Source organism: Apis florea, unplaced genomic scaffold (assembly GCF_048593485.1).
Source record: "Apis florea isolate Af1SG1 unplaced genomic scaffold, ASM4859348v1 contig_2495_pilon, whole genome shotgun sequence".
Classification (NCBI taxonomy): domain Eukaryota; kingdom Metazoa; phylum Arthropoda; class Insecta; order Hymenoptera; family Apidae; genus Apis; species Apis florea.
The window spans coordinates 3,231,269-3,256,003 of NW_028256595.1; the positions used below are offsets into that span (position 1 = coordinate 3,231,269).

At 46.6% G+C, this 24,735-nt stretch overlaps 1 protein-coding gene across 4 annotated transcripts in view; it reads right to left on the reverse strand.

Moving 5' to 3' along the window:
• LOC100864056 (putative receptor-type tyrosine-protein phosphatase mosPTP-1) overlaps positions 1–19,126 on the reverse strand; it is a 314,861-nt gene extending 295,735 nt beyond the window's left edge. For 2 of the 4 annotated variants that reach the window (XR_015291661.1, XM_086906436.1), the window contains exon 1: positions 18,636–19,124. Coding sequence is in view for 3 of the 4 variants with exons in the window: in XM_086906436.1 (XP_086762562.1) it covers positions 18,636–18,720 (85 nt within the window). In the remaining variant the exon portion in view is untranslated. Of the gene's footprint in view, positions 1–18,635 lie in introns of all 4 variants that reach the window. The other 2 variants (XM_086906437.1, XM_086906439.1) reach the window with 1 other exon arrangement.
• Positions 19,127–24,735: the final 5,609 nt, after the last annotated feature.

The following is a 24,735-nucleotide window of genomic DNA, read 5'->3' on the forward strand; positions in this document are numbered from 1 at the left end:
GTTTCGAGCGGGGAAACACCGCGCCGTGTTTACATCAAAGGAAGTCGGTTTATACGTTGTTTCCAGCTTGATTCGTCGATTTCGTTGGCCGCACACCGTTACGAGGTTACGTTACGAGAGACACGTTGTAGCCGCTCCCAATCGAATCACGGCGAGAAATTTGGCGATGCACACGAGAGTTTGCCTCGTCGGAAATACGATATCGATTAACGTCCACGGATTATACACGAGGAAAACGAAGGATCGATCGATATTCGATAACTCTATCTAACCCATGGAGCGACATGGAGTGGAAGATATCGCGTTCGAGCAAGGAAACACACACCGTATAATACTGGAAATTAACCGTTGGTCGTTTCGTTGGCCATCTCGTGGCGAGGCGATCCCCCTCCCTCCGTGTTTCGTTCGAAATAGTCGTCCGGTGAAACGTGACGCGAATACACTTTTCTCTCGTCGCGCAATTGTTTCGTGGTGAGCGAGCGAGGTGAAAAGTGCGGACCTCGACGATCGAGGGAGGCGGAACGGAAGCGCAAGTTAGAAGATCGGTCGGTTTCATAAGTGAATTTCGCGAATGTCGGATGCGGTAACAAATCGCTCGTATCGACGGAGGCCGGTCGTTTCGGAAAGGAGGATCGGCAACAGCGTACATGGGACGGAAAATCAATTGCCTCGGCTTCCCAAGCGTCCCATCTTCCCGACCATCTTCTCGGCCATACCCGATACCTTCGAACGTTCCGAATAAATATAACGCTCGACTCGCGTCACTTTTTCCACCATCGATATAAAGCCGAAATAAATTATGCAAGCCGATGTTTCTTCTTCCCCCTCCACGCCTCCCTTCTCGACGTTTCCCCTACCTACAACCGTGGTACAAACCGCGGACATCGGCGTACTATATACGTCCATTCTATTTTTACCACCGCATCGTCGTCCATTTTACTCGCGTCTATTTGATTCGCGATTCGTTCTCCGTAGACGTCGTTTTCGCGTTTCTCGTTCCGTTCAACAACGTTACGTTCCTCGAGCCGGGGAAAGGGATAAAAAGCGCAGTTGCCCGGACCACAGGGAAATTTGTGGGGAATTTATACGGCGGGTGTAAATCGCGGGAAGAGAGGCGATATAAGGATACGCGAGATCGAAGGTGAGAGATGGAATGGGGGGGAGGCGGGTAATTTAACTTACGAAAACGATTATACCATATAACTTTTTATTACCGTCTATACTTCACCCCTGCAAATCTTCGGGGGAGGGGGGGGAATTCTCGTTAATTCTTCGACGCGGCGTGGAAAATCGGTTAGAAATCGATCGACCGGATCGACGAAAGACAAATCCGCAAATGCGAATATTCGAGGCTGTTTGGAGGAGGTTGTGCACGAGTATAATGGGATACGTAGGCAACGGTAAGAAACGGTTTGGCGGAATTGGCGAGTGGATACGAGTAATCTCTTTAATGCCTACAGATCCATCCACGCGTCCCTCCCCTTTGCTCCGACCGGGCTTCTTGGGGATGATGACTCGCAGTGGCCAAGCCTCTGTCGTTGCGTTATTGCGGCCGGGATATTAAATTATTGGCCGCTCGGTTGCCCGCTAATATCGAATATTCCTCGATTCGGATGAATATTAATGGCCGGTGTTAAGCGACGTGGGAGGGGAGGGAAGTCGCTGACCCGCAGAATTACGCGATACATTGGCTTGGGGAAGGGAGAGGACGTTATATAGGGAGGAGTGTAATTTTTTTCTCGAGATCCTGCCTTGATTTTCTTCGCTGATCGAGATATTTTCTCGGTGTTAAAATATTATGGATGGCTTCGTCCCGCGCTTGTTAGTTAGGAGATTCGTGGATACTTTTCTAAATATCGAAACGATGATTAAATATTTCTTGCGATATTAAGGGAATCTGATCTGGTCTAACGAGCGTAAGAAGAAAAAACAAAAGAAAAAAAAAAGAAAGGCGTAAAGGCGAAAAAGGAAGGAGAGGAAATGAGAGGAAATTAAAAGAAAAGGAGAAAGAAGGAAAAGGGGAAATTTCAATTCGTTTAACGAGCAATCGAAAAAGCGATTTCGCGTCGAGGGATAATAATAAGTTATTCGCGGATGAAATTTTCGTCGCCGAGTGTGCAACGCCGGAGGGCATTAACGCTCTCGACGAATTTATCGAACTCCCCGCGCTCGTTTTTATCCCCGTGGCTGCTTGTAATTTTCGCGCCCCGGTGAGAACGGACTGCCTTATTCCGCTCGGTCGTTCGTCGTGACCAGAATCAGCGTGGCAGGATCCTCCGATCACGAGCCGGGGATCGATCATCGTTGTTGTTGACGTGTCTCTCTCTCTCTCTCTCTCGTGTCGAACTCTATTCTCGAAGGATCGTCAGGTGCAAGCGTGACTAATGGACGTTCGTCCAGCGAAACGATCGTCGTGTGTACACGACGAGAGGGCCGATCGTTAAAACCGATCTCGCCGGAGGACAACGCGGGGCGGAGGGGAGGAGGAGCGTTTCGTTCGGAATTAGATCGCTAATTGCCGAGAGGGGGAGAGCGTCGATTATCGAGTTTATTACGCCGGTGGAATTCTTCAAATATATCGAATCGGTTCGAATCGGTTCGATCGAAATTCGAGAATTCCAGAGTTTCGATGGCTCGGAAGCGTTAATTGTTCCCCCTTCCCCCTCCTCCCCTCCTCCCCCCCCCCCCCGATTCGCATGCACGAACGATCGTGGAATTCTATCACGAGGGGCGGCAAATATTTTTCGCGTTTTCGAATTAACGCGTGTAAATTTATTCTAAGCCGATTCTAAGCCGAGATTCTAACGCGATTCTAACTCGCGTACTCTCCTACTTCTTTTCGTCTGCGATCGTTGGAGCACGCCACTCCAAGAGAAACAGAGGTCGCGGATCTGGTGGTGGCCGCTATTTTACCTTGGAATCCTTTATTTTGTTCGCGTGGAAATTCCTTACCTTCCTTCTTCTTCTACCTCCATCATCGTTCGAGCCATTGCGCTCTCCCGAATTTTCGCGAAACGAATGAAACGTCTCGCGACGGATAGATAGCAGTTCAACGCTCAACGTATCTACGAGTTCCGCCGAGTTTCCACCATCCATTCGAAGGGACTAGTTTCCACATACCGCGTACACTCGAAAAGTTACCCACCAATTTCGCGGAGTCGCGAATTTTCCCGGAATCTTCAAATACCGCGTTTTCATTACCCATAAACTTCTTCCTTGGTAAAAAAAAAAAAAAAAGGAAAAAGGAAAAAATCTATCACGAGATATCATCCAAGATAACTCGTTGCTCGTCGAAAAGTCGCGTCTTTCTATCCACATTTTACCCTCTTTCTTTCTTTTCTTCTTTCTTTTTTCCCACCCCCCCCTCCCCTCTCATCATTTCGTCGTTGATTCAAATCACCGACGAAATGAAAACGTGAAACGAAAATGAACGATTCGTGAAATTTTTTCCCGAATACCAAGCACGTAGCACTCTTTTTGTTTTTCTTCTTTTTTTTTTTTTTTTTTTTTTCCCCTCGTTTTCTTTCCTCGGGTCTTTTACATCGCGCGCAGTATCGGAAATAGGAAGTCGGAGCGAATGAATAATACCGATTAATAGCCTTAGGTAACCGTTATATCGTATCCACATAAATTAACTATTCCATTGGGAGCGGTTTTTTTCGCTCGAATTGGTGTAGCGAAACAAATCACTCGCGAAATCGAATTACCGAGAAATCAATGGACTATGATAAACACGTATGCATTTATGTATCCGTTTAATCATTCCCATCGATCTCGTTGGGACGATTCTCTTTCGTTATGCTCGTTATTACACATGGTCGGTTCGTTCGCGAAATTTCAAACGGGAAACGGTAACGAAATCGGTCGTCGTACGAATTCTAATCGGTGATAAACAACCACGTGAAACGAAACGAAACGAATCGAACGGAAGAGGAACTTTCCCCCGAAGAGGTCGAGACGAGCTCGTCCCTTTCTTTTCTTACGCATCAAGTCGTATCGTTAAACGGGCACACGCGAGATTTCTTCTTGCCAACCAATGAAAAAAGTAGCGCTCGCGCGAGATATCTCCCCGATCCTCGAAATGCAAATTACCACGGAGAACGAGTGAGATACGAATCGTTACCGAGGGGGAAAAAAGGGGGAGAGGAAAAACAAGAGAGACGTGGGGGAGAAAGGAAGGAAAGTAGGGAGGGAAGGTGGTGTTATCGGCTCGGTTCCCCGAAACATCCGCGTCGGCCGATGCGTTTTTTTCCTTGAGCGACGCAAAAATCGCGCCGCGTAGCCTGCACGGCTTTGTCGCGATTGTTCGCCCGTTGCAACGACCGTTTGATTAAAAAGAGATTCGTCGCGGTGAATCGTGGCACGCGAATATATACGCGGCTTTGTGCACCTCGTATTCGTCAGGATTACAGTCATATGCGGCGCGAGAACTTGGCAAACACGTCTGTCAAAACGCTTTTTTCCCCCCTCCCTATTTTTTCTTTTTTTTTTTTTTTTTTTGTGTGTGTGCACTTTTTATCGAACCGAAGGCAGCAGTCGCCAGGCAATCGGCGGCGGCCAGAACTAGGATGCGACCTCCTCATCCCTCGACCGATCCCCAGCCTCGATTTCCTCGAAACATTCCTGTAAGAGCCACTGAAACTTAACAGTCTCGTAAAGATCGCCGCTGGATTCTCCAAGGAGAACGAGTTCCACGCGATGAATATATTACGTGTACACATACACACGCAAGTATATATATATACTTAATCGTGTTTAAGCACGTTTTACGGCGATGTCGGTCGAACTAGTGGCGCGCGATTATCGAAGTTGAGGTTCATAAACCACGCCATCCTCGCCTCGTCTATTTACGATGGACGATGGATCGCGATTTTTCGCCAACTTTCCTCGTCGAACGGTCACGGCTTTTTAGGCCGTGCACGTGGAAGGGAGGGAGGGGCAAAGTTGGCAAGTTTCGAAAAAATTCCTCTCGACACGTCCCCCTTTTCGCGTTGAACGAAGTGGGGTTGAACGGGGCGGGCCGTAATTAATGATCGAGCCCGATGCCCGTGGAATTTCAATGAAAACGTGGAACAGCCGACCGTTCCGTGTAATTAATGAGCACGGCCTGTTGACACGGTGAGAGAAGTCGGCTTCGACCGGATCGTGTCGCGAAGAATACCCCGTCCCTATTCTATTCACGTTTTATCCACGCGTTTCAACCACTCGCGCGGAGGATACACTCGATCGGTGCAAAAGATAAGACTTGTTGCGACTAAGAGTCGCGTGTCCGTCCAACAGATGCGTCGGTTGTTCTTCCAACCGCGCACGTATCTCGCGAAATTTTATTATTTCTCGGTACAACGAAGGAGCGAAATGTCGCGAGACAAGGGGATAAAATCGCGGAAGGGAAATTATGAGAAACTGTCGGATTGAACGAGATCGCGGATTTTCCCACGCGAGCGAAAAGCGGTTACGAGGGAACGCGGATATACGTTATACACGAGTTACTCGAAACCAATTAGCGCTCGCGCTTTTTCTTCCTCTTCCTCGAACTGCTCTCTTTTTTATCCCCGCTTCTTTCCATTCTTTCCTCTCTCTCTCTCGCTTATTTTTCCTCCACCTTTCCAGGCCACGTTCGAACGCGTCGATAACGAGAACTCGTAGCCGTGTATCGGTTCTGAACGCGTTCCCCGAAGCGAGCGTTCGAGGGAAAAGGAGAACGCGGCGATCGCGCCACGTGGCACGCATCGAGTTCCGTTTTCTAAAATTGGTGAAATTGTTTCAAAACAATTGGGAGGAAGTGGGAAGAATCGAAAGTTCTCTTCGTTTCCCGTGGAAATGGCGAAGTTGCGCGGCGAAAAGATAGAAAAATTTCAAATTGGCACAGCAATGGAGAGGGAGAGAGAGAGAGAGAGAAGAGAGTATAAAATTTTAAAGGATAATTTGGAATGGAGGAAAGGGAGGAGGGAGAAAACGAGGCGCGAACAAATCGCTATCGAGGGAGATTCGACTTTGGTAATTAGCGTTTCGGCCGAGTTTGATTACGAATCCTTGCGCGACGAACGAACGTGGAAATTGGGTAAATATTTTCGATCGGGCGGAATGAAATAACAATTCGATAAACTGTAACAGGGAGGAGGTGGGGGAGGGGAGGGAGAGGGGGGGGAGGATAGCGAAAAATATTGAATTCTCGGTGTCCGGGTAAATAAGCTGCAGAATAGCGCGCAATAAAAAAAAATTATATGTGGACAGAAGTCACGAGAGGATGGCGTGTATTTGTAATTTAAATAACTGCAACAATTGCGATATATATACGTTTTGGACACACGTACACGTAGCGGTCGCAAAGCCGGATCGGGAACACAACGCGCGTGGTGTACACCGCGCGACTAAATGAATCGTTACCTATCGCGATTAATTGCGATTCTTCAAATATTCAGCCCTATGGTATAAAAAAAATTGGCAGGCGCTGATTAAAATCTCTCGCGCCAGCGAGAAGTAATCAAATCAAATTTAGAACGCTTCGTTAGCGCTTAAATTCACTCTTTGTTTTTTTTTTTTTTTTTTTTTTCCTTCTCAACCGTGTAAAATTATAATGCCGATCAAAACAGTGTTTTCTATGTTTGTTCGTTCCTCTCTCTCTCTCTCTCTCTCTCTCTCTCTCTCTCTCTCTCTCTCTCTCTCTTCCCTTCTTTTTCTTCCTTCCCCCCTCCTGATCTGATTGAACCTGGCCAATCAACTTTTCAACGCAAACTTCTCTTCAATCGGAGAAAAATTGAACGAAGGCAAAAGCAACAAAAAAAAAAAAAAAAAAGAAAGAAAAAAGAAAAAAAAGAAAGGAACAACAAGGCTGCTTTGCCTCCGTTGTGTTTTATTCCGGAAAAACAAGATAATTAATTTTGTTTCCGCGTAAAAGTAGTTTGGTAATTTCAGAAAGAAAAGGGAAGAAGGAAAAAAAATCTCGGAACAGTGTGTGTCGAATACGTGACGAGATTTGAAAATTAATCGATAGGATTTAACTAGTAATATCTTGGAGACAGATTCTCGATAATGACGGCGCGAATGGATGCGAGGGAAGGATTAACGTTCGTTCATTAGCGGCAAGGCGAATCTTTAATCACTTTTAATTAGACATTAAATTTGATGTCAACCTATGTTAACATTATTAATTAAAACGAAATGGATATTAAACGAAACGAAATACAACTCGTATGTATTTCGTAACGATTGAGACACGATATTTTTACGAAACGGGGCGTTAGAGGAGAGAAGAATTACGCAATCGATAATCAATGGCTCAAATGAGGTTAGCAAAGCGAAAAAGAGAGTGTAACGAGAAGAATGACGGAACGTTGAAAAAAAAAAAAAATAACGAACCACCGCAAAGTTTCATCTTATGAGAGCTTCCTTTCTTCCGTTCTTCCTCTCCTTCCATCAAACATTGAAATTCGAACCGTCGAAACTATGAAAGTTTCGCCCGACTATCTCAAATTAACGAAGATCCGATGATCTATAAACTCGCCTCGAAACAAACTTCCCATCTGGGAGTCTGCAATTATCGATCTGGAAATAAATTAAACCATCCCCTTCTTGGGGAGGAGGGGCGGGGGGGAGGGGGAAGGGAGAGAGTTCGAGTTGGAAAACGAACGATTCGTCGCGATTTCTCAATCGTTTAATTAACCAGGCAAATTGGAGATTTGCGAAAATAAAAAACAGGATCAGTAATCGTAGTAATCGTTTGTTCCAGATACCGAAGAATTTTTCTTTTTCTTCTTTTCCCTTTTTTTTTTTTTTTTTTTTTTTTTCCCCTCCCCTCGGGTACTTTTAAAACCCTGTGGCGGTCCGCAATTTTCCAGAGAGGCTCGTACGTTTCGGCTTTTTTCACGTCCGCCTTTCGATACCGCGTCTACAGGATAGGCAAAAGTTTCCATTGTGGGCAGAGACCGTTCGCAACAATCCCCCCACCCCACCCCGGCATGCGTTGCACCACCATTTCAGGGCATTATGATTGCGGAAAGCTAGCATCCTCGCTAGAACCGTGTGCACCGGTGCACTTTGCATGAAAGATTAGACTACTAGAAGGGAGTGGAAGTGGAAACGATTCGACGCGACGTTGCTGTTCAACAGTTTCCGCAACGGTGCGGCGATACCAAAGACTTTGGACTTTCCAGTTTGCTTTAACGATCGATTTTAATTACCGCGTTACGCTGCGCATTACTCACGGCCCAGATAAGTTCAATGTCCAAAGTCCCTCTTCTCGCCACGATTCCCCACGATTCTCCGCGAATTTTATTTTTCCTTTTTTCCCTTTTTTTTTTTTTGTTTCTTTCTTTCCTTCTTTTTCCCCGTCGGTGCAAAGTGAAAATTATTGTACACGACGATCGTTCTAAATAACAGTGGCCGGTGTCGCCGAAAAAAAATACTCCCGAGAGTATTTTTATTCTCGAACGCGTTCCATCGTCGCGATGACGTAACGCGATAATTTCGATTCGATGTATGAGCGCGAACCGTTGATCGAAAAAAGAAGAAAAAAAAAGAGAGAGAAACGCAAAAGGGAATTACGACGAATCTATCGACATCGCGACTCGATGCACGTTGGCTTAAGCCAACTTTTCCACCCGAGCTGTTCGAACTCGGATATATCCTATTACGAAAATGTATTTCGCCCCGCCACCAATCTCTAATGGCGCCGCCCTGTCTATCCGCTTATCCAACCCCAAAATTCGTCGGCTATGTTTTTATCCCTCGCTGCGCACCACTCGAAAAATCAGTCAACACTCCGCCGCGGACACGATGCTCGCGAGTGACGTGCGAAGGGCTGGTTCGCTCGTGTTTTGCCGCGCGGATTCCTGCTCCAATTACGACTGGCTCGAGGGAAACGCGATCGGTCGAATGCCTGTCATCGCGTGAATAACGAGACGATTTTCTGCGATACTCCTCCAGATAATTCGAAGAGTTACAGGTAGCACCCCGTATCGAGGGAGATGATAGTAAAAATAGAAAAACAGAAAGGATTTCGTGTCGGAATCCATCCGATAAAAATAAAATACGGGTTTCGCGTAATTGAAACGACGTTTTCGATAAAATTCGATAATCGATGATCGTTCCACGCACGATCAGAACAGAAAGAAAGCAGAAAACAGAAAACGAGAGAAAAAACAGGCGTGTAAATCGGAAAGGGGCCACGATTTCGAACCTGCGAGAAATGATTTGTGCGCTCCGTATTCGCCGCACCGAATAAAATGTTACAGACTGTCGGCAACGGAATGCACATCAATTTCGCTTAGCCTCGCGCTCCTCTCTTTCGTCCCCCTTTTTCCCCCCTTTTTTTCCTTTTTTTTCCCCCCGAATGGAAACACGTATCGCCCCGTGTAAATCGTCGGTGGGGAACTTCTATAAACGAATAACGAGCAGAACTAACGAAGAGCGGACTTCCGGGGGGAGAACCGCAAAAAAGTAGTCGAAGAAGAAATGGAACCGTTGATCGTTAAACGAGAGACAAGCGGGGCCGGCGTATATACTCTTGGATATTTATTTGAGCGTTTATTAAATTCTAGAGTACAGAAGGAAGAAAAGAAAAAGAAAAAAAAAAGTGAAGAACAGCGAAGAATCAAAAATACTTTACTACGTTACGAATTAATCGTCGAATTTTCCTTCCTTCCTTCGAGAGGACGAATACGCGACGTTTATGAGCGTCTCTTGTCGTTGTCAAGCGATGTTTTTCCTTCTGCCATTCCAACCCGGAACTCGGTCGCTCGCAGAGACAAAGGCGAGGATCCTTGTACCACGTTTTGCCGCGTAACCGCGTCCGTGTTAATAGGGAATTCTAGGGAACGTCGAATTCTGAATGTAAATTAGCCAAACGGAGACGTTTCGTGAACGGTGCAAATCATTGGTATCCGGGAACCCGGCCAAGAAACTTCTTGGCAAACACACGTCGAGAGGAAAGTAACGCGTACGGCGCGAAACGATACGGGGAAAGAGAGTACAAATACGATAAATCGTCGGCGAAGCTGCGATTGATTCGACCAATCGAGTGGATTGGCCCAGCCAAGGGGAGAAAAGTTTCGTCGATCGCCAAATTCGAGGGGCGAATCTTTCTCTGCGCCCCCCCCCAAGAAGATCCCTGCCGCGATCCCTAATTTCGCGCGGAGGAAAGGGAAAAAAGGAAAAAAAGGAGAAAAGAAAAACGAAGAAACAAGCAACGAAAAAGTGGACAGATCGGGGGAATGATATCGGTGGTATTCTGTCGATACCAGTGACGCCTTGTAAAACGATGCAGCGGACTTGGCGTCTATTGATCAAATGATCACAATGGGATCACAATAGGAACATGGCCGGCGCAGATACTACGCGTTGCACCCATTCGATTTCTCCGTGTGTAAATGGGACCGCAGCCTCCTCTCAAAAGGCGTCCTACCTACACGCCCTACACGCGTCCATACCAAACGCGACGTATCCGCGAAACTGACCTCCGCCGGTGCAAAAAGCCAAGCTATCATCCTCCTTGTGGATCGATATATATATATGCATGCATGTATGTATACGCACGTCGATACCGTGGCCACGAATCGATACCTCACTGTCACGAGCCTCGACATATTTCGACCATTACCGACTCATTTCCACCCTGTGTGCCCTGCCCACCGAAATTCGCCCCTGTTTTCCCCGGATATTTTCCGTTTCCAACTTTTCCACCGTTTCGTTACCCGACTCCTCGATCCGCGAGTTCTCCACTTCCGTTCGCCTACATTCGCGGCCGTCCAATGAAACCCTTCGAGAAAGATTCTTCACCTGATCGACCTTACTCCCTATTTTTCCGACTTTCTCTCTGTGTGCACTCCCGCTTTCCTTTCGACTCGAGGAAGGAACGAATCCGCGGAATCGATGTGTTCGAAAGCGGCTCTTGGAAACGCTACGAACATCTCTTCTGGATCTTCTTTCTACCCGCGACCGGTTATACATCCCACGATATATATTTTTACGAACGAGGGAGGCGGATCGACTTGCTGTCGCGTTTGCTCGCGATACGCCATTACGTTGGACAAATGTTTGACGAGGTACGTTTCGTGTAATCGTCTCGACTCCACGATGTCGAAACTTTTCGAACGAGACGGGGAGAATAAACCGTCGTTCCATACAGCTGACAGCTTCGATACGCGACTCGGGATCGACTTATCCCAACTCGTCGGCTAATCGTTTTTTGGATACAACCTGAATTCCGTGCAAAGTTTCGCGTACGAGATCGATCGATTCTCTTCTTTCTAATCGACATTTAATTTTTAACCGATTTATCCGAGACAGATTTACTTCCTGATCGTGAATTTCATTCGCCGTTGTTCTCCATCGATTGGAAAAAAAAAAAATAAAATAAAATAAAATTAGCTCCACGGTCACGATCCGTCTTTCGCGACAGCGAGAGCTCGTTAAATATCGGACGAATATCGCAAAACCTAGTCCTCGAATTTCCATTTCTGTTTCACATTTATTTCCACGAATGTCCAATTTTCACTTTGTTCCGAATTTATTTTCCCACCACCGTCCAATTTCCAGCGGCAAAATTGAACGCTTCAGTTTTCAAACCGGCCCGGGGCGTTTTTTAATTAAAATAATGATAACCGATTTACCCATTTTCCCCTAAATTTCTAAATGAAAATCGGCGCGTCTAAGCCAGTGTTACGTATTGTCGATGATAATAATTACGTTTCATTGTCGAACGGCTGATCGTTGAACACACGAGTTTCCAAGTGACTCGCGCGCGTTTGTGACGAATCTTTCGTGGATTCCGCAATCACTGCGTTCACCGCTTGCTCCAACGTTTCTAAACACTTATTGGCGGCGTTAAGCAAGATCTAGCGAGGAAATGGTATTAACATTAATATCGACACGAATGCATTACTGCGTTCCTCGTTTCGATTCTCTTCGCGGTCGAGATATTTCTTCGGGAAGAGAGATGATTTTTGATTTAAATTTACATTTTAAACGTAAATATTTAGAAAAAAAAAATAGAAAAAAATAATCGATCGTGGATATATGTATATATATATAAATGTTGGGCGATTTTTGCATCATTTATAATGGGACATGTTTATTATGGAAACGAATATATTATGGAACGAGAGTAAGCGTGAAAATAAAATCAGAGCGTAAAGAATGAGATCGAATCAGCGGCGCTGTTCAAAAATTTATATACTTCTTTCCACTGGCGCTGAATCGTATTTCCAATTTTACCACTTAATTTATGCCGAAAATATTAATAGCAATTTCCTTTATCACGACGAATATTTTATTAATATGTTTTCCCAAATGATCGAACACCGCTCGATTCTTGAATTTCCTCTTTATAAACACTGCGTCTAATTTCTCTTCGAAATTTCAAAAAGTTCTATCGTATCCTTCGATCCATCCAAACGCAAATAGACGGCATTAATAAAACGATAGCGATAACTATTATATAAACCGTGAGAAGAAAACGATAAATAAGAAACGAGAAATTGAAACGCGAGCAAGCAAAATTCCAAGCCCCGTTAATAACGAGATCACGGTAAACGCGCCCCCTTAAATCCAACCATCACGGTTTTTCGCAGTCGAATTCTTGCGGTCACCTACACACACACACACACACACACGAACGGAGATATAACGCAAATTCATCCACACCTATGTATATATACATATAATGCCGCGCATTAACTCGGCATCATTAAGTCCACCAACACGTGCGACCGACTCGATTATACGCGCGAACACGCGAGTGAGATAGCGAGAGAGAGAGTGAGATGTGCGCGTTCTTCGTAGAACAGAAGTCCCTTTTAGGAACACGGACAGACACATATAGATAGACGAGTGGATGTCTGCACGCGTTTATACGCGCATACCTTAGGTCTAATTCAAGGGAGGTAGGGTGGGGAGAGGAGGGAGTACGTACCGCTATCTCTGGAATGCGACCTTTCTTCCTCCACGGTTCATTTACCCCATTCGTACGTACCGAATCGCGAGGACGTTACATTCGGCGCGATATTCACTTGGTAAGTGTTCATTAAAACCGGCCGTTCTACCGGGTGTGAGTGTTAATAATAGCGGCGTATAGCACGTATATATATATATATCTTGGAGAGGGAGAGACTTTGGAGGGTAGAAGTGGGTCCATCTGGTGGCGCATTTTTCAGGACACGCACGTTGAACGCACGTTCGCGATTTCTCGAGGGGACGATTGATCGGTATCCGGCGTGTGATTAAAGTGGAACCGCTTGAACTCGTTGGGCGAAAATTTCATTTCTGATCCTTCCTTTCCCAATTAGAGGAGAAGATCGATCCCGTTTTCTCTACTAGGTGATGTGTCGTGCGAACTTCGGTGTGTCCTCTTCGAACGCCGCGTGCATTAAATTCAATTCCCTGACCTGGGGCATTAAACGCGGCGAATCCACGTAACGAAACCACGCGACGAATATATCGGCGAGAAAGGAAATAGGGCAGCGGATAATTGAGGCGACTTTAGTAACGTGTTAACGAGACATCTTTCGACCAAAGGTGTACCTATTTCCACCCCGAGGTTGGAACCCTTTACGATAATTAACACGCGAACGTTCCACCGGCCAACTTCCGTCATTCGATGCATACGTACGCTATGAATTCCGGTCTGGCTTCGTGTCGGTAAATGCATACCGCCACCGCTTCGATGATTTCCAGGATAAAGACGTATCGCGTTTAACACCGCGCCACAAACGCGACACCGTTTACCTTTCAACTTTTTCTTTCAACTGCCACTAAACACGAATAGGGAGTTATAATACGAATTAATAAGTTGAGAGAACAACGCGAAGCTTAATTCGTACTGGGCTATTAAACGTGTAATATTAACCGTTCCATTAACGAGATAACTTATCGATAACGTTTGTGCTTAATTGACCGCGTCATTATGGGTAGAAAAAATTGTTCTCTCTCGAGAATGTTTCGAGGATGGAGGATATATATACGGTGTTGTACGTTTCTACACTGCTACACGAGGAATATCTAAGAAACTAGGGATGTTCGAGGAGAGGATACGAAGCTCGATATGGATTCGTGCATTTTCCAGAAACGTTCATACTTGTAATAATGACGATAAACGGCCATTTTACATTCAACGCTTCTTCGCTTCGCCCGTTTAAAACACTTTGCGAACAGAGGAACGAAGGAGTGAAACGTGTTGCCAATAAGGCTTAATGTTCTTTCGATCCTTTGCCAAGTCCCCTAGCTTCGCTAAACTTCTCCCAACAGTTCTTACGCTCCTCTCTCGGAACATTTATCCTCCCCTCACCTTCTTCAAAAAGATCAAGAAATTTATCTTGATCGAGGAATTCTGTCCGCAAAAGTTTCGTCCTTGGAAACGAAAAACCATCTGCTCGCGCATACGTTATCTCGCACGAGATATCTCATATCGAGAAATTATTTTCTCGAAACTTTCGAAAATAATAATCATCGTTCGCATTCACATGACGTTCGTAAACCGCGTACATCCTAACTGCACCCCCTTCGCCCTCCTTTACCCGATGACACGGTCGATAACGCTTAACGCTGGCCCAGGCTAATGCGAGATCTATGAATTACTCGTTAATCCCCGATAAATCACCGACCACCATTATGTCGATACTATCTCGCCCCGAGATTCTTAAGGAAGCGCAACTCGTACGGGAGAATAGATGGCTGTCACGAAAGCTACAAATTGAAAAATGTGCGCCGCACCGCAACGTGCGCGATGGGGAACACACAACGGCCGTACACACGTACGATGCACGTGTACCTTATATTCCCCTTCTTTCCTCCCCACCCGTAGAAGCTAAAGTAACACGTCTACGTCTATAGCCGGCCGCTCTCCTTTCCACGTCCTCTCCTTGTAAGCCGAGAGAGAGTGAGAGAGAGAAACAAAACGAAGCGACGCGCGTCTCCTCGAATGACGCTCGCATCGATTGCCGGATTTAAGCGCGTAGTCCGTCAGCTCCCTCGAGTACATTTTCCATTCTGCCCTACTGCGATTTCCTCCGGCTGGAAGACGTATTTACAGCTACCGATACATTCTTGAATGTATATATATATTCCCTTTCCCTCCCCGTCACAGGTGGAAAACAATGTCTCGAGCACGGCCGCGACGAGAGATATTGAAAATATTTCATCATTCCGGTATCGATGATCGATGGATACGGCTCGAGCTCGAGCCGCGTTAAACAGCCGAGCTGGGATGCACGGGAATACCGATCGATAGATATCCTTCTTTCCTATTAGAGTCGCGAAAAGATAAGGATAGAAATATAGTTTGATTAAAAAAAGAAGAAGAAAAAAGAGCAAATTGGAGAGCAGGAAAGCAAAGTGGGGAGTTTTTAAAAAACTGTTCATGCGTTTTCACGCGTCTACTTGGAAATTCACGGATGGACGATGACACGCGACGCAAGCGAATCCGATATGATCGGAGAACATACGTGATATTCGTGATATTCGTTTTTGGTCCTCCCTATTCGTAACCGAAATATCGTAATAATGTACGAATATTACAACGGATCGATCACGAGGATTATCCGCGCGAGCGATGGTGCGAAAAAAAAATTGGGTGTATTTTAATAATAGCTTGGATTTACCTGGCCAAATCGAGCGCGTTCCTCCAAGATTAATGCGTGGTCGAGAGGGGAAAGGACGCAATGATTATCGATTCGACCCGGTTCCCCTGGCACGAGACCTCTTCTTCGTCGAACTTTACTTTCCGCTTTACTATTCATACATTGATTATCGCGTAAAAATACGGCCATCTTCCAGGAATTCCGCCGCTCGCGCACGTACGCGAACAGTCCCCTTCCGGTAGTGCAAATTGAAAATTCTTTATTCATGAAAATACGAGAAAAATCGCGAGGGAGTGGAGGGAAGGGAAAAAGAGAATATTCCTTGAAGGAACGAATGTTATCCACGCGACGATACTAAAACGTTTAACAAAGAAGATAAGAGATGTCTCGAATTAGTATCAATTTCGTTCTTACGCTTGCATTTGATAAAAATACCGTTCGAGCAGAAATCAATCAGATTCGTTTTCAGTGATGGGAACGCATCCGATTGTGCGAAGGACGGAAAGAGTGGACGAACAAACGGCTGGAAACTCGCGTTCATTAATGATCATAGATATTATATATAGTATATATATATATATTACTTCCGCATCCCTCGCTTAAATAAAATTTAATACGCGCGAACGGCGCTCGTGCGCTTCCGATGCTAATTTATGTTAATTTAATTTCCCGGCCTATGAATCCCAGCTTAATTGTATTTTAATCGAAACATACTTCCAATTCTCCTGCTCGCAGACTTGCTAACTAGGATCTGGAGAACAGGATTTACACCGTAACGTCGCTACGATGGAAATTTTATCAAGTTGAATGACGTGAACGCGGAGAGAGAGAGAGAGAGAGAGAGAGAGAGAAAAGAAACCTTCTTCTCTCTGAACCATTTTAAATTATACGTATGATTCGAAAATTAATATAATCACCGATCTGTCCAAATATCGTCGACACGGAAGCAAAAAATGACCGTGGATTGAAAAATTGATAACGTGCTCGTTGGAATGATAAATATCTGGGATATTTAGAACGGTTATTAACTCGTTACGTAGAAATTTTTCTTTCCATTCAAACGCGCGCACGATGTGGTAAACGATCGACGAAGAGACGGTCGTTATTGCGGTGTATCGTCCCCGAAACACGGGCAACAGGCATTTAGAAGCATACGAAACGCGGTTCACCGCGGTTACTAATTAATTTCGAGCGGTAAGCTAGCGATTAACTCGGAGGTATGATCTCCTATCCGTGCTATGTACACCTATGGATTGACAAATATGCTCGATCAGGTGAACACGATGCTGTCGTGAAAAGTTAAGCGATAGTTGGCAACTCCAAAGACTCTTATGGCGACGAGTTTGCACGTCGGGGCTAGAGATAATAGATTATCATGGTCGAGATTCGACGAAGCCAGCTTCGATAACAATTTTGATAGTTTCGCCGCGGACAAGCTACGCAAACTTCATTACCGTTCATTAATTCGTCCTTCGAAGAGGAATGTCCTTTGGCGAGAAATATTTTCACGAAATTGTTACACGATACGTGAACGTACGTTTTCCCTATCCCCGGAGTATTTAAAGTTAATACGTAAAACGAAATTCGCTCGAAACTTTTGTTTCAAACTTTATCGTTTCACGGACGTTCAAACGTTTTACGAACATTACGGTTACCTTTATCAGATGCACGAGGAATGATGCCGTTGATGAGGTTAGATTATCCTTTGTTCGGGCTGTCTATGCACGTTCGTGTAGCGGATCGTTCATCACAAGCACAGTTAATACCAAAGGCACTACGAATCGAAAATTACACGTGGCAGGATACGATCGTAAGACGAACGCGAGAATCGAGCAATTTATTTCAAACGCGATTCCTTTCGCGTTGTCTCTCGAAAACCGCGATAGAAAAAAAAGAAATGGCGCGTTGGAAATAAAGCGTGAATGGTGGCGCGGACAAGCGGCGTTTTCTCGAGCACGTTTTCACATTTGGACAAAAGGTGGCTTTTATTTACGTTCAACGTTCGCTCTCTTATTTCGCAGGCGGCGCCACCGCTAACAGTGAATTACACGCGCAATACGATGCCACTCTTTTGTGGCGCGAAGAATGTGCCGGAAGTAATCCATAAAAAATGCTACGTGTTCAATTTAGCCGTGGCCGTGTACGCGTTCCCGAAGTCATTGACTAGCGGGCACGGGCTTTTGTGCCTTGTACACGGCAATGAAAAGGTTAAAGTAATTTCGAGTCGCGTTTCATGCAACAACGTCGTCTCTCCTCCCTGCTGTGTTTATACTGTGCACCGCGCGCATTTTTTCCGTCCGCCTTTTCAAATAGGCTCTCTCGCGAGTCACCGCGCTCAAAAAAAAAAAAAAAAAAAAGAAGAAAAAAAAAATACTCCTCGGGAACGACGCGTTTCGGTCTCAGTTTTGAACGTGTTTCCAATTATCGGGAAAACCTTCTTTCGGGCTTAAATTTACCTAGCTAAATCATTGTTATTCCGATGTAATAGAATTTTCGGTACAATAATTAGTCGATGGAGCAATTTCACTCGTTGATTTGTTTGTTTCACCGCGTGAAACTCGATCGAAGGAAAGAAGTTGAAAGCGAAACGGTTAATTATCCCGAGAACGCAAGTTTCCTCGGTTCGAGGAATTTTTTAAGAATATCAAAACCCGAAGGGCTCGGGCGGCTAGATTCATCGGCGGAGGTATTGAAATTAGTTTCTCGCTTGCATAAAGGGGCCGCGTAATTTGCAAAAGGTAATTAAAAAGCTTGGCGAGCGAACGATTCCGCGTAGAAAATGCGACAAAGGCGACTCCGGTTTCTGTGTGTAACGCGAACACCGCAATCCTTCCACCGCAATGGAAGCACGGATGGAAAAGAGTGGGCGTGTTACACGACGCGACAACGAGTTGACAAGTACGATGAACCGAGGACAAGGTATTTCGAACATAAACGTAATCGCGTGTCAAAGGGCGTGCATCGTGGCAGCGGATTAGCACGTGGCAAATCCCTTTCGCCGCGGACAAAAGAGGCGCCAAAGGCGTAAAGAAAGGTCAAAGAGCGTGGAACGAGTGTACTCACCGAAAATACCGCCCACCGCTGCTGCCTTGAACACGACCCATAACGAGTAGGTGTAGATAATCCGTCCCCGCAACCACCAATCCATCGTGTTGGCGAGTTTCGCCCGGCCTCTTGCGGATGGGCCGTCGTTCGCCCTTCTAATCCGATCCACGATCGGCCTCGATGTCGCGATCTCGATACTCGCCCGACGCGTCACCAAACTCGACCACCTCCTCCTCCTCCTCCTCCTTCGTCTCTGCTTCCTTCTTCTCGCGAGGAACAAGCGAAACGATCGAGGAGGATATCATCGAAATCGCGATGTCGGCTCGTGGTCGCGGCTATCATTCGCTCGCGAGCTCGAGAGCTCGGGATGGGTCATGACGCGCCAACCAACAGTTTAGCCGGCGTTACGAGCCGCGATACACGCGCGGTTATACACCAAGTTTCGTTACACTTGTTAAGCGTACGACAACGGGACGATGACTATCGAACACGAAACACCCGGAGCACGCGACTCCGCTCCACGCGTTTGAATACGACGGGAAGAGATCAAGTTTTCTCCTCTGCTCGCGACCACGCGCCCGACTACACACTTCGCATCTCACGTATTACGCGTGTATCGTTGCAGGGAGCGCGCGCGCGCACCACCGCCTTTGCACGTCGTCCGAATCGCGCGACCGGTCAAATACTAAACGGTGTAACTACACTCTGTTTCTTCGACTCCCTTTCTCCCGCCCACCCTCCCTCCCATCCCCAACTACACTACCCTGTGTTTTTCTCCAACGTTCACCACGATTCCTTCGCGATTTTCGCCTCGAATGATCGTTTCCACCTCCTCTTCCTCCCCCTCCTCCTCCTCCTCCTCCTCTTCCTTCTCCACCTCCACCTCTGCCTTCTCCACCTTTCACTCCAGCCTCTTCCTTCTCCTCTTCTTCTTCTTCTTCTTCTTCTTCTTCTTCTTCTCTAACAGTGCCAACGTCCTCGATACGTTATCGTACGTAGGGCAGGGTGGCGTGGACCGGCTGTTTTAAAGGAAAACACGAGGTTCGCTCCGCCGTTTCTGGAACGAGCGGCACAACCCGACCGATGCATGGTTGCCGTGCACCGGTCACCAGCCTGCCTCCAATTGCGCGATTAATCAAGCTTTTAAGCGCTTTCTTGCCCGATTCCAAGGAAACGGAATCTCTCTTCGAGGGGGCGGGAGAGAGAGAGAGAGAGAGAGAGAGTTTCTTCTTCCTCTTCTTCCTCCTCCTCCTCCTCGATCGTTGAAATCTTGGGATGGTCGAAACGAAAAAACACGGCGAGGACTCCGACGAGGACACTTTCGGCTCGCGATCGATCGCGATCGTACACTGAGTCGCGCACTTTTATCTCGGTGTTATCGATCGAGAACACTGAATACTCGAAATCGAATCGCGAACGAGTCGTATACACGAGTCGAGGAGAAGATCGTCGATATAAAAATGTTTGGAGACGGAAGAAAGAAAGAAAGAAAGAAAGAAAAGGTCGGCTAGAGGCGTTTAAATCTCGATTTTCTTGGCACACGCGTTCCTCGGCAAAGTGGCTTCGAGTCCAACGTCGAACTGTACATCCATCCTCGTTGTCTATCGTATCCTTTCTTTCGTGAACGAATCGAAGCGTGGTCCGAGCAAATGGGCCGAGAAGATCGAGGAAGAAACAAAGGTTGGTTTCGACTTGCTTGTTCGCCGAGGTTTCACGCCATTCCTCTTCCACGAGGCAGAAAAAAGATCTTCCCCGGGTTACGTCCACTCGTGCTCCGGGAAGGGAAGTTTGTACATCGACCGGGGTACAAAGAAAGAAAGAAAGAAGTTTTCCAAATGTTTTTTCACGGCTCGACTTCTCGTTCGACGCCTCAAAGTTTGAGGAACGCGATCGAAATGTCTTCGAAAAATGCGCGTTCCGTACGCAATAACGAATCGTTTCACCACCGCGTCACCTATTTCTTCGACTCTCTTCCCAAACCGGATGCGCGTCTCGAGGTTGGCCACGACCTCTGACCAACCTCTGTCCAGAGTTAAGCACCGCAGCGGGCGGAAATGCCTGCCTGCCTGCCTGCTTCCTACTCGTCCTTCGATCCTCGCAGTCGCAGTACGGTTCCCCGCGTAAACACTGAAACGCAACGTAGAGAGACACTAGTAGCCAGCGCGAAGAAGGTGGAACGTGAACGTTCGCTAAGCAGGAGGAAGAAGGAGAGGAGAATGCAGACGAGGAAGGGACAACAGGTAACTCGCGGCTGGAATCGTGGAGCAGCAAGCGGGTAACGAGAGAGAGAGAGAGAGAGAGAGAGAAGGGGGGGAGGGATCGTGGAAGGCAGAGAGCCGGTCGTCGAACCGGTTTCCTCGCGAGAGATCGCAACGGGCCAATTGGAAATACCACTGACAATGAGTCCACTCTGGTCGGCCTCTTTACGATCTCTCCGCGCTCACCTGACGACGACACGATCCACGGAGATCTCTGCTCAACGCCACAAGAATCTAGATCCGATATAAAATCCAGATCCAGTTCGGACCGCTGGTCAACCGACCGATCGAGAATTTTATCTTATTACCCCGGCCCCATTATCCGAGCTCGCGATCGTGGCTGGCTCGTGAGTGGCCAAGGTCACGAACCAACAACCAGCATACGCATCGCGCGGTGGACGGTTCGATCATCCTTTTCCACCTTATCGAGCCCTGTCACGGAAACGTCGTTTCGTTCGACGACTCGTCGAAAGGAGGCAGCGCGCGGAACGATCGAGATAATGGTTCGAGCCGAGTCACGATGAAAATTGATAAAGAGGCGAGGGAGGGATGAAAGATCGAAACCGATACGACAGGGCAAGAATCTTTTTCTTTTTTTCTCCCTTTCTCTTTTCCCTCTCGGAAGGTGAAACGTTTTAAAAATCTTTCATTCACGCGGAAATTGCGTTCTAATCGGAAGCATTCGTTCACGGCGGTGCAACGGTGGTCGCTATTTCGTTCCTTTCGACCACGACCCACGAGAGGACGTTCCATTCGTTTCCAACGAAGATACATTTTTTACAAGGTTCGCGGGCTTTTGTGTCGCGCGTCGTTTACATTTTTCCCGAGAGGACGAGCAACGGGGACGGACGACCATCATCCCGATCGCCGATGTCCAATTTTCGATTTCGAATGACACGGGAGAAGCGTAAATTTTCGATCTCTTTTTTCTTTTTTTTTTTTTTCGCGAATTATCTCTGCCGCGACACTTCGATGTGGAAAGTATCGCTATCGGATCAACGAATCACTGTCGACAACGCGATTGATAATTTCATCTTCGTTCCTTTAAGGGAGAGGAGAAAAAAGAAAAGAAAGTACGAAACGCATTTTTTTTCTTCTTCTTCTTCCGCGAGATCCGCGAGATAGGTGGCGAAAATTCTATCGATCGATTAGATCGGCGCGAATTCGATTTGAGAGCGAAACGGGAGAAACGTTTGTCGCGACGTTAAGTGAAAATCACCAAATCCGATTGGCGCTGGTCGATGGAGAATGGCACGCCGAGGCTGTGAATCGCGTTCCATCTCGCAACAGTTTCGCCCGATTAAGCCGGGACGAGTCGCGCAGGGAAACGAATTCGAATCATTAATTTAGCAGGGGTGAAAAGTCGAACAATGCGGGACTGGGCGTTCACACTTTTAGCGCGGGCAGAAAATTACGCTGCGAAAAATGAGCGGTACTTTCCGATGGGTCGTATCAAAAAAAAAAAAGAAAGAAAGAAAGAAAGAAAGAAAGAAAAGAGGAGGAAAAAAAAGAAAGAAGGGGAAAAAAGACAAAAAAAAACGAAGAAAAAAAGGAGAGAAATGAAAAAGGATTCGTCCCAGTTGTCATCGTGCAATTTTCTTCCAGCTCTTGCTCCCATCTCCCACATTCGTCCTCTTTCCCCCTCTCTCCTCTCTCCTCTCTCTCTCACTCTCTCTCTCTCTCATGGACATAGAAAACATATTCAAAAGGGAAGTAGAATTTTCCATCGGAGCGCGTGAACAATTTTGTCACACGAAGCGAAACGCGCGGCGTCTCCTCTGGAAAAATTCTTTCCCCGGGTATATTGTACGATGTACGTCGTAGTAGTACCTCTTCCAGTCCCCGTCCAGTTTCAAGCGCGAACACGTTGGGGAGGAGGGGAGGAGGAGAAAGGAACGGAACAGACGTTGAAAATCGCGTTGAAACACACGCGGCCAAGGAGGTGTCTCCAGCCGCGGGAGATCCTGTCCTCCGGCCAATATTTTTTCTTTTTTACTCGCCTCTTCCTTCCTTCCTCCCTTCCTTCCTTCCTTCCTTCCTTCCTCTCTGCCGTAATTTCACGCGACACGCCGACACGTCGATCACGCGCCCTTCTACTCGCGATCTACTACCCTATCCTTCTACATAGATACGATCACCCAATTTTTTTTTTTTTTTTTTCTCTTTCCTTTTTATCCACACGATAACATCGCGTGAACCGAGCAAGACGTGCGCCACGTCCCGTCTACGTGCCACTCTCGGCGTCGTGGTGCGTGTGCCCGTTCCGATCGGACGACGCAAAGGCTAAGGACAGCTGAGCACCGCGACGCTGCACGTCCCACAGAATCACGATCTGCACTGGTACGCCATCGAGCGTTAGGGAAACTTCAGCAACCCTCCAACATTCTTCCCCCACTATTTCGACCACCACCACCACCACCACCACCACCACCACCACCACCACCACCACTACCACCAGCCAGCTTCACCACCACCGGAGACCAGCAGCTCGGTGTCGTTGGCACCAGCACCAACCTAGAGCCAAGCACCGACTACGAACGCAAGAACGTATACGCGAGACACAATACTCGCGCCCGCCGTTCCGTTCTCCACCGATGGACTTTGCGCGCACGCTGCTATCACCCTCCACGATGTGCGCGAGCGCACCAGGTACTCACCCCCACTGCCTTCCTCCGTTTTATCCCCTCCCCCCTCCTTCCTCCTTCCCTCCTTCTCTTCCTTCCTTCCCTTTCGCGTTTCTTTCTTTCTTCCTTTCTTCTCTTTCTTTTTTTTCTTCCTCCTACTTTCCCTTCTTTTCCTTCTCTTCGAGTTCCAGTTTCTCTCCCCCTTTCGACCACCTCTCTTACGGATTACATCACGCTGCATGACGATTTCGGACGAAAACATCGTTTGAGTGGTTGTTGCTCGAGATTCTCGACAATCCTAAAAGTGTTTCGAACGCTGCCCGTGAATCCGCGCGATCGTCGCGCAGGGAAAGCAAGAGAGAGAAACTGTACCGAATTCGAGACGGATTTGTTTGGAAATATTGATGCGTCGAACAGAAATCGGAACGCTGCACGCTTTGATTCGCGCGGGTCCCCAAGATTGAACCGAACCGATCCTTTTGCGCGTTATCCCCTTTTGTTTTTCCAAGAGGGATGGATCGAGTCGAGTTGAATTATTAAGTCGAATCCATCGTAACTTTATCGCGCGAGATTCTCGCGATGTAGTTCTTCTTTTTCTCCTCCTCCTTCTTCTTCTTCTTCTTCTTCCAATCTCTCGAACGTTGTCGCGATAGAATTCAAAGAATTTTATTCGGAAAAGATTCGAATCCCTCCCTCCTATATACTGTATATATATATATAAAGAACGATTCTCGCGAGTCAGTTACGCGATAATTGAAACGCGCGATAAACGATGTTAACGTCGTTCTCGATCAATTTCCCCTCTTTCCCTATGTTCGACGTTTACATTCGTTATCGCGTTTCTCTTTATAATTTAAACGGATCCGAATCGGGCGAAGGCGGGACGCACGATTCAATTAACGCTAGAACAAACCAAACCCGTCGAATTGACGGATTTCATACTTTTTATCGAAAACGTGAATACGCTTTCTTGACAAAATTTATATTAATTTTAATTGAGAGATAGAAACACACCTACTCATTTTCTCCTCACCTCGATTACGATTATTGATATAATCGACGAGTCAATTGCTCGATATTTCTCGCCTCGATCTTCCGTTTATGGATTATCTTTTTGCGAGTTCGTCCACGGATTTCATAATTTTTATCGAGAGCGTGAATACGCTTTCTTGAAAAAATGAATATTAATTTGTTAAGAGATAGAAACATATCTATTTTTCACCTCGATTACGATTA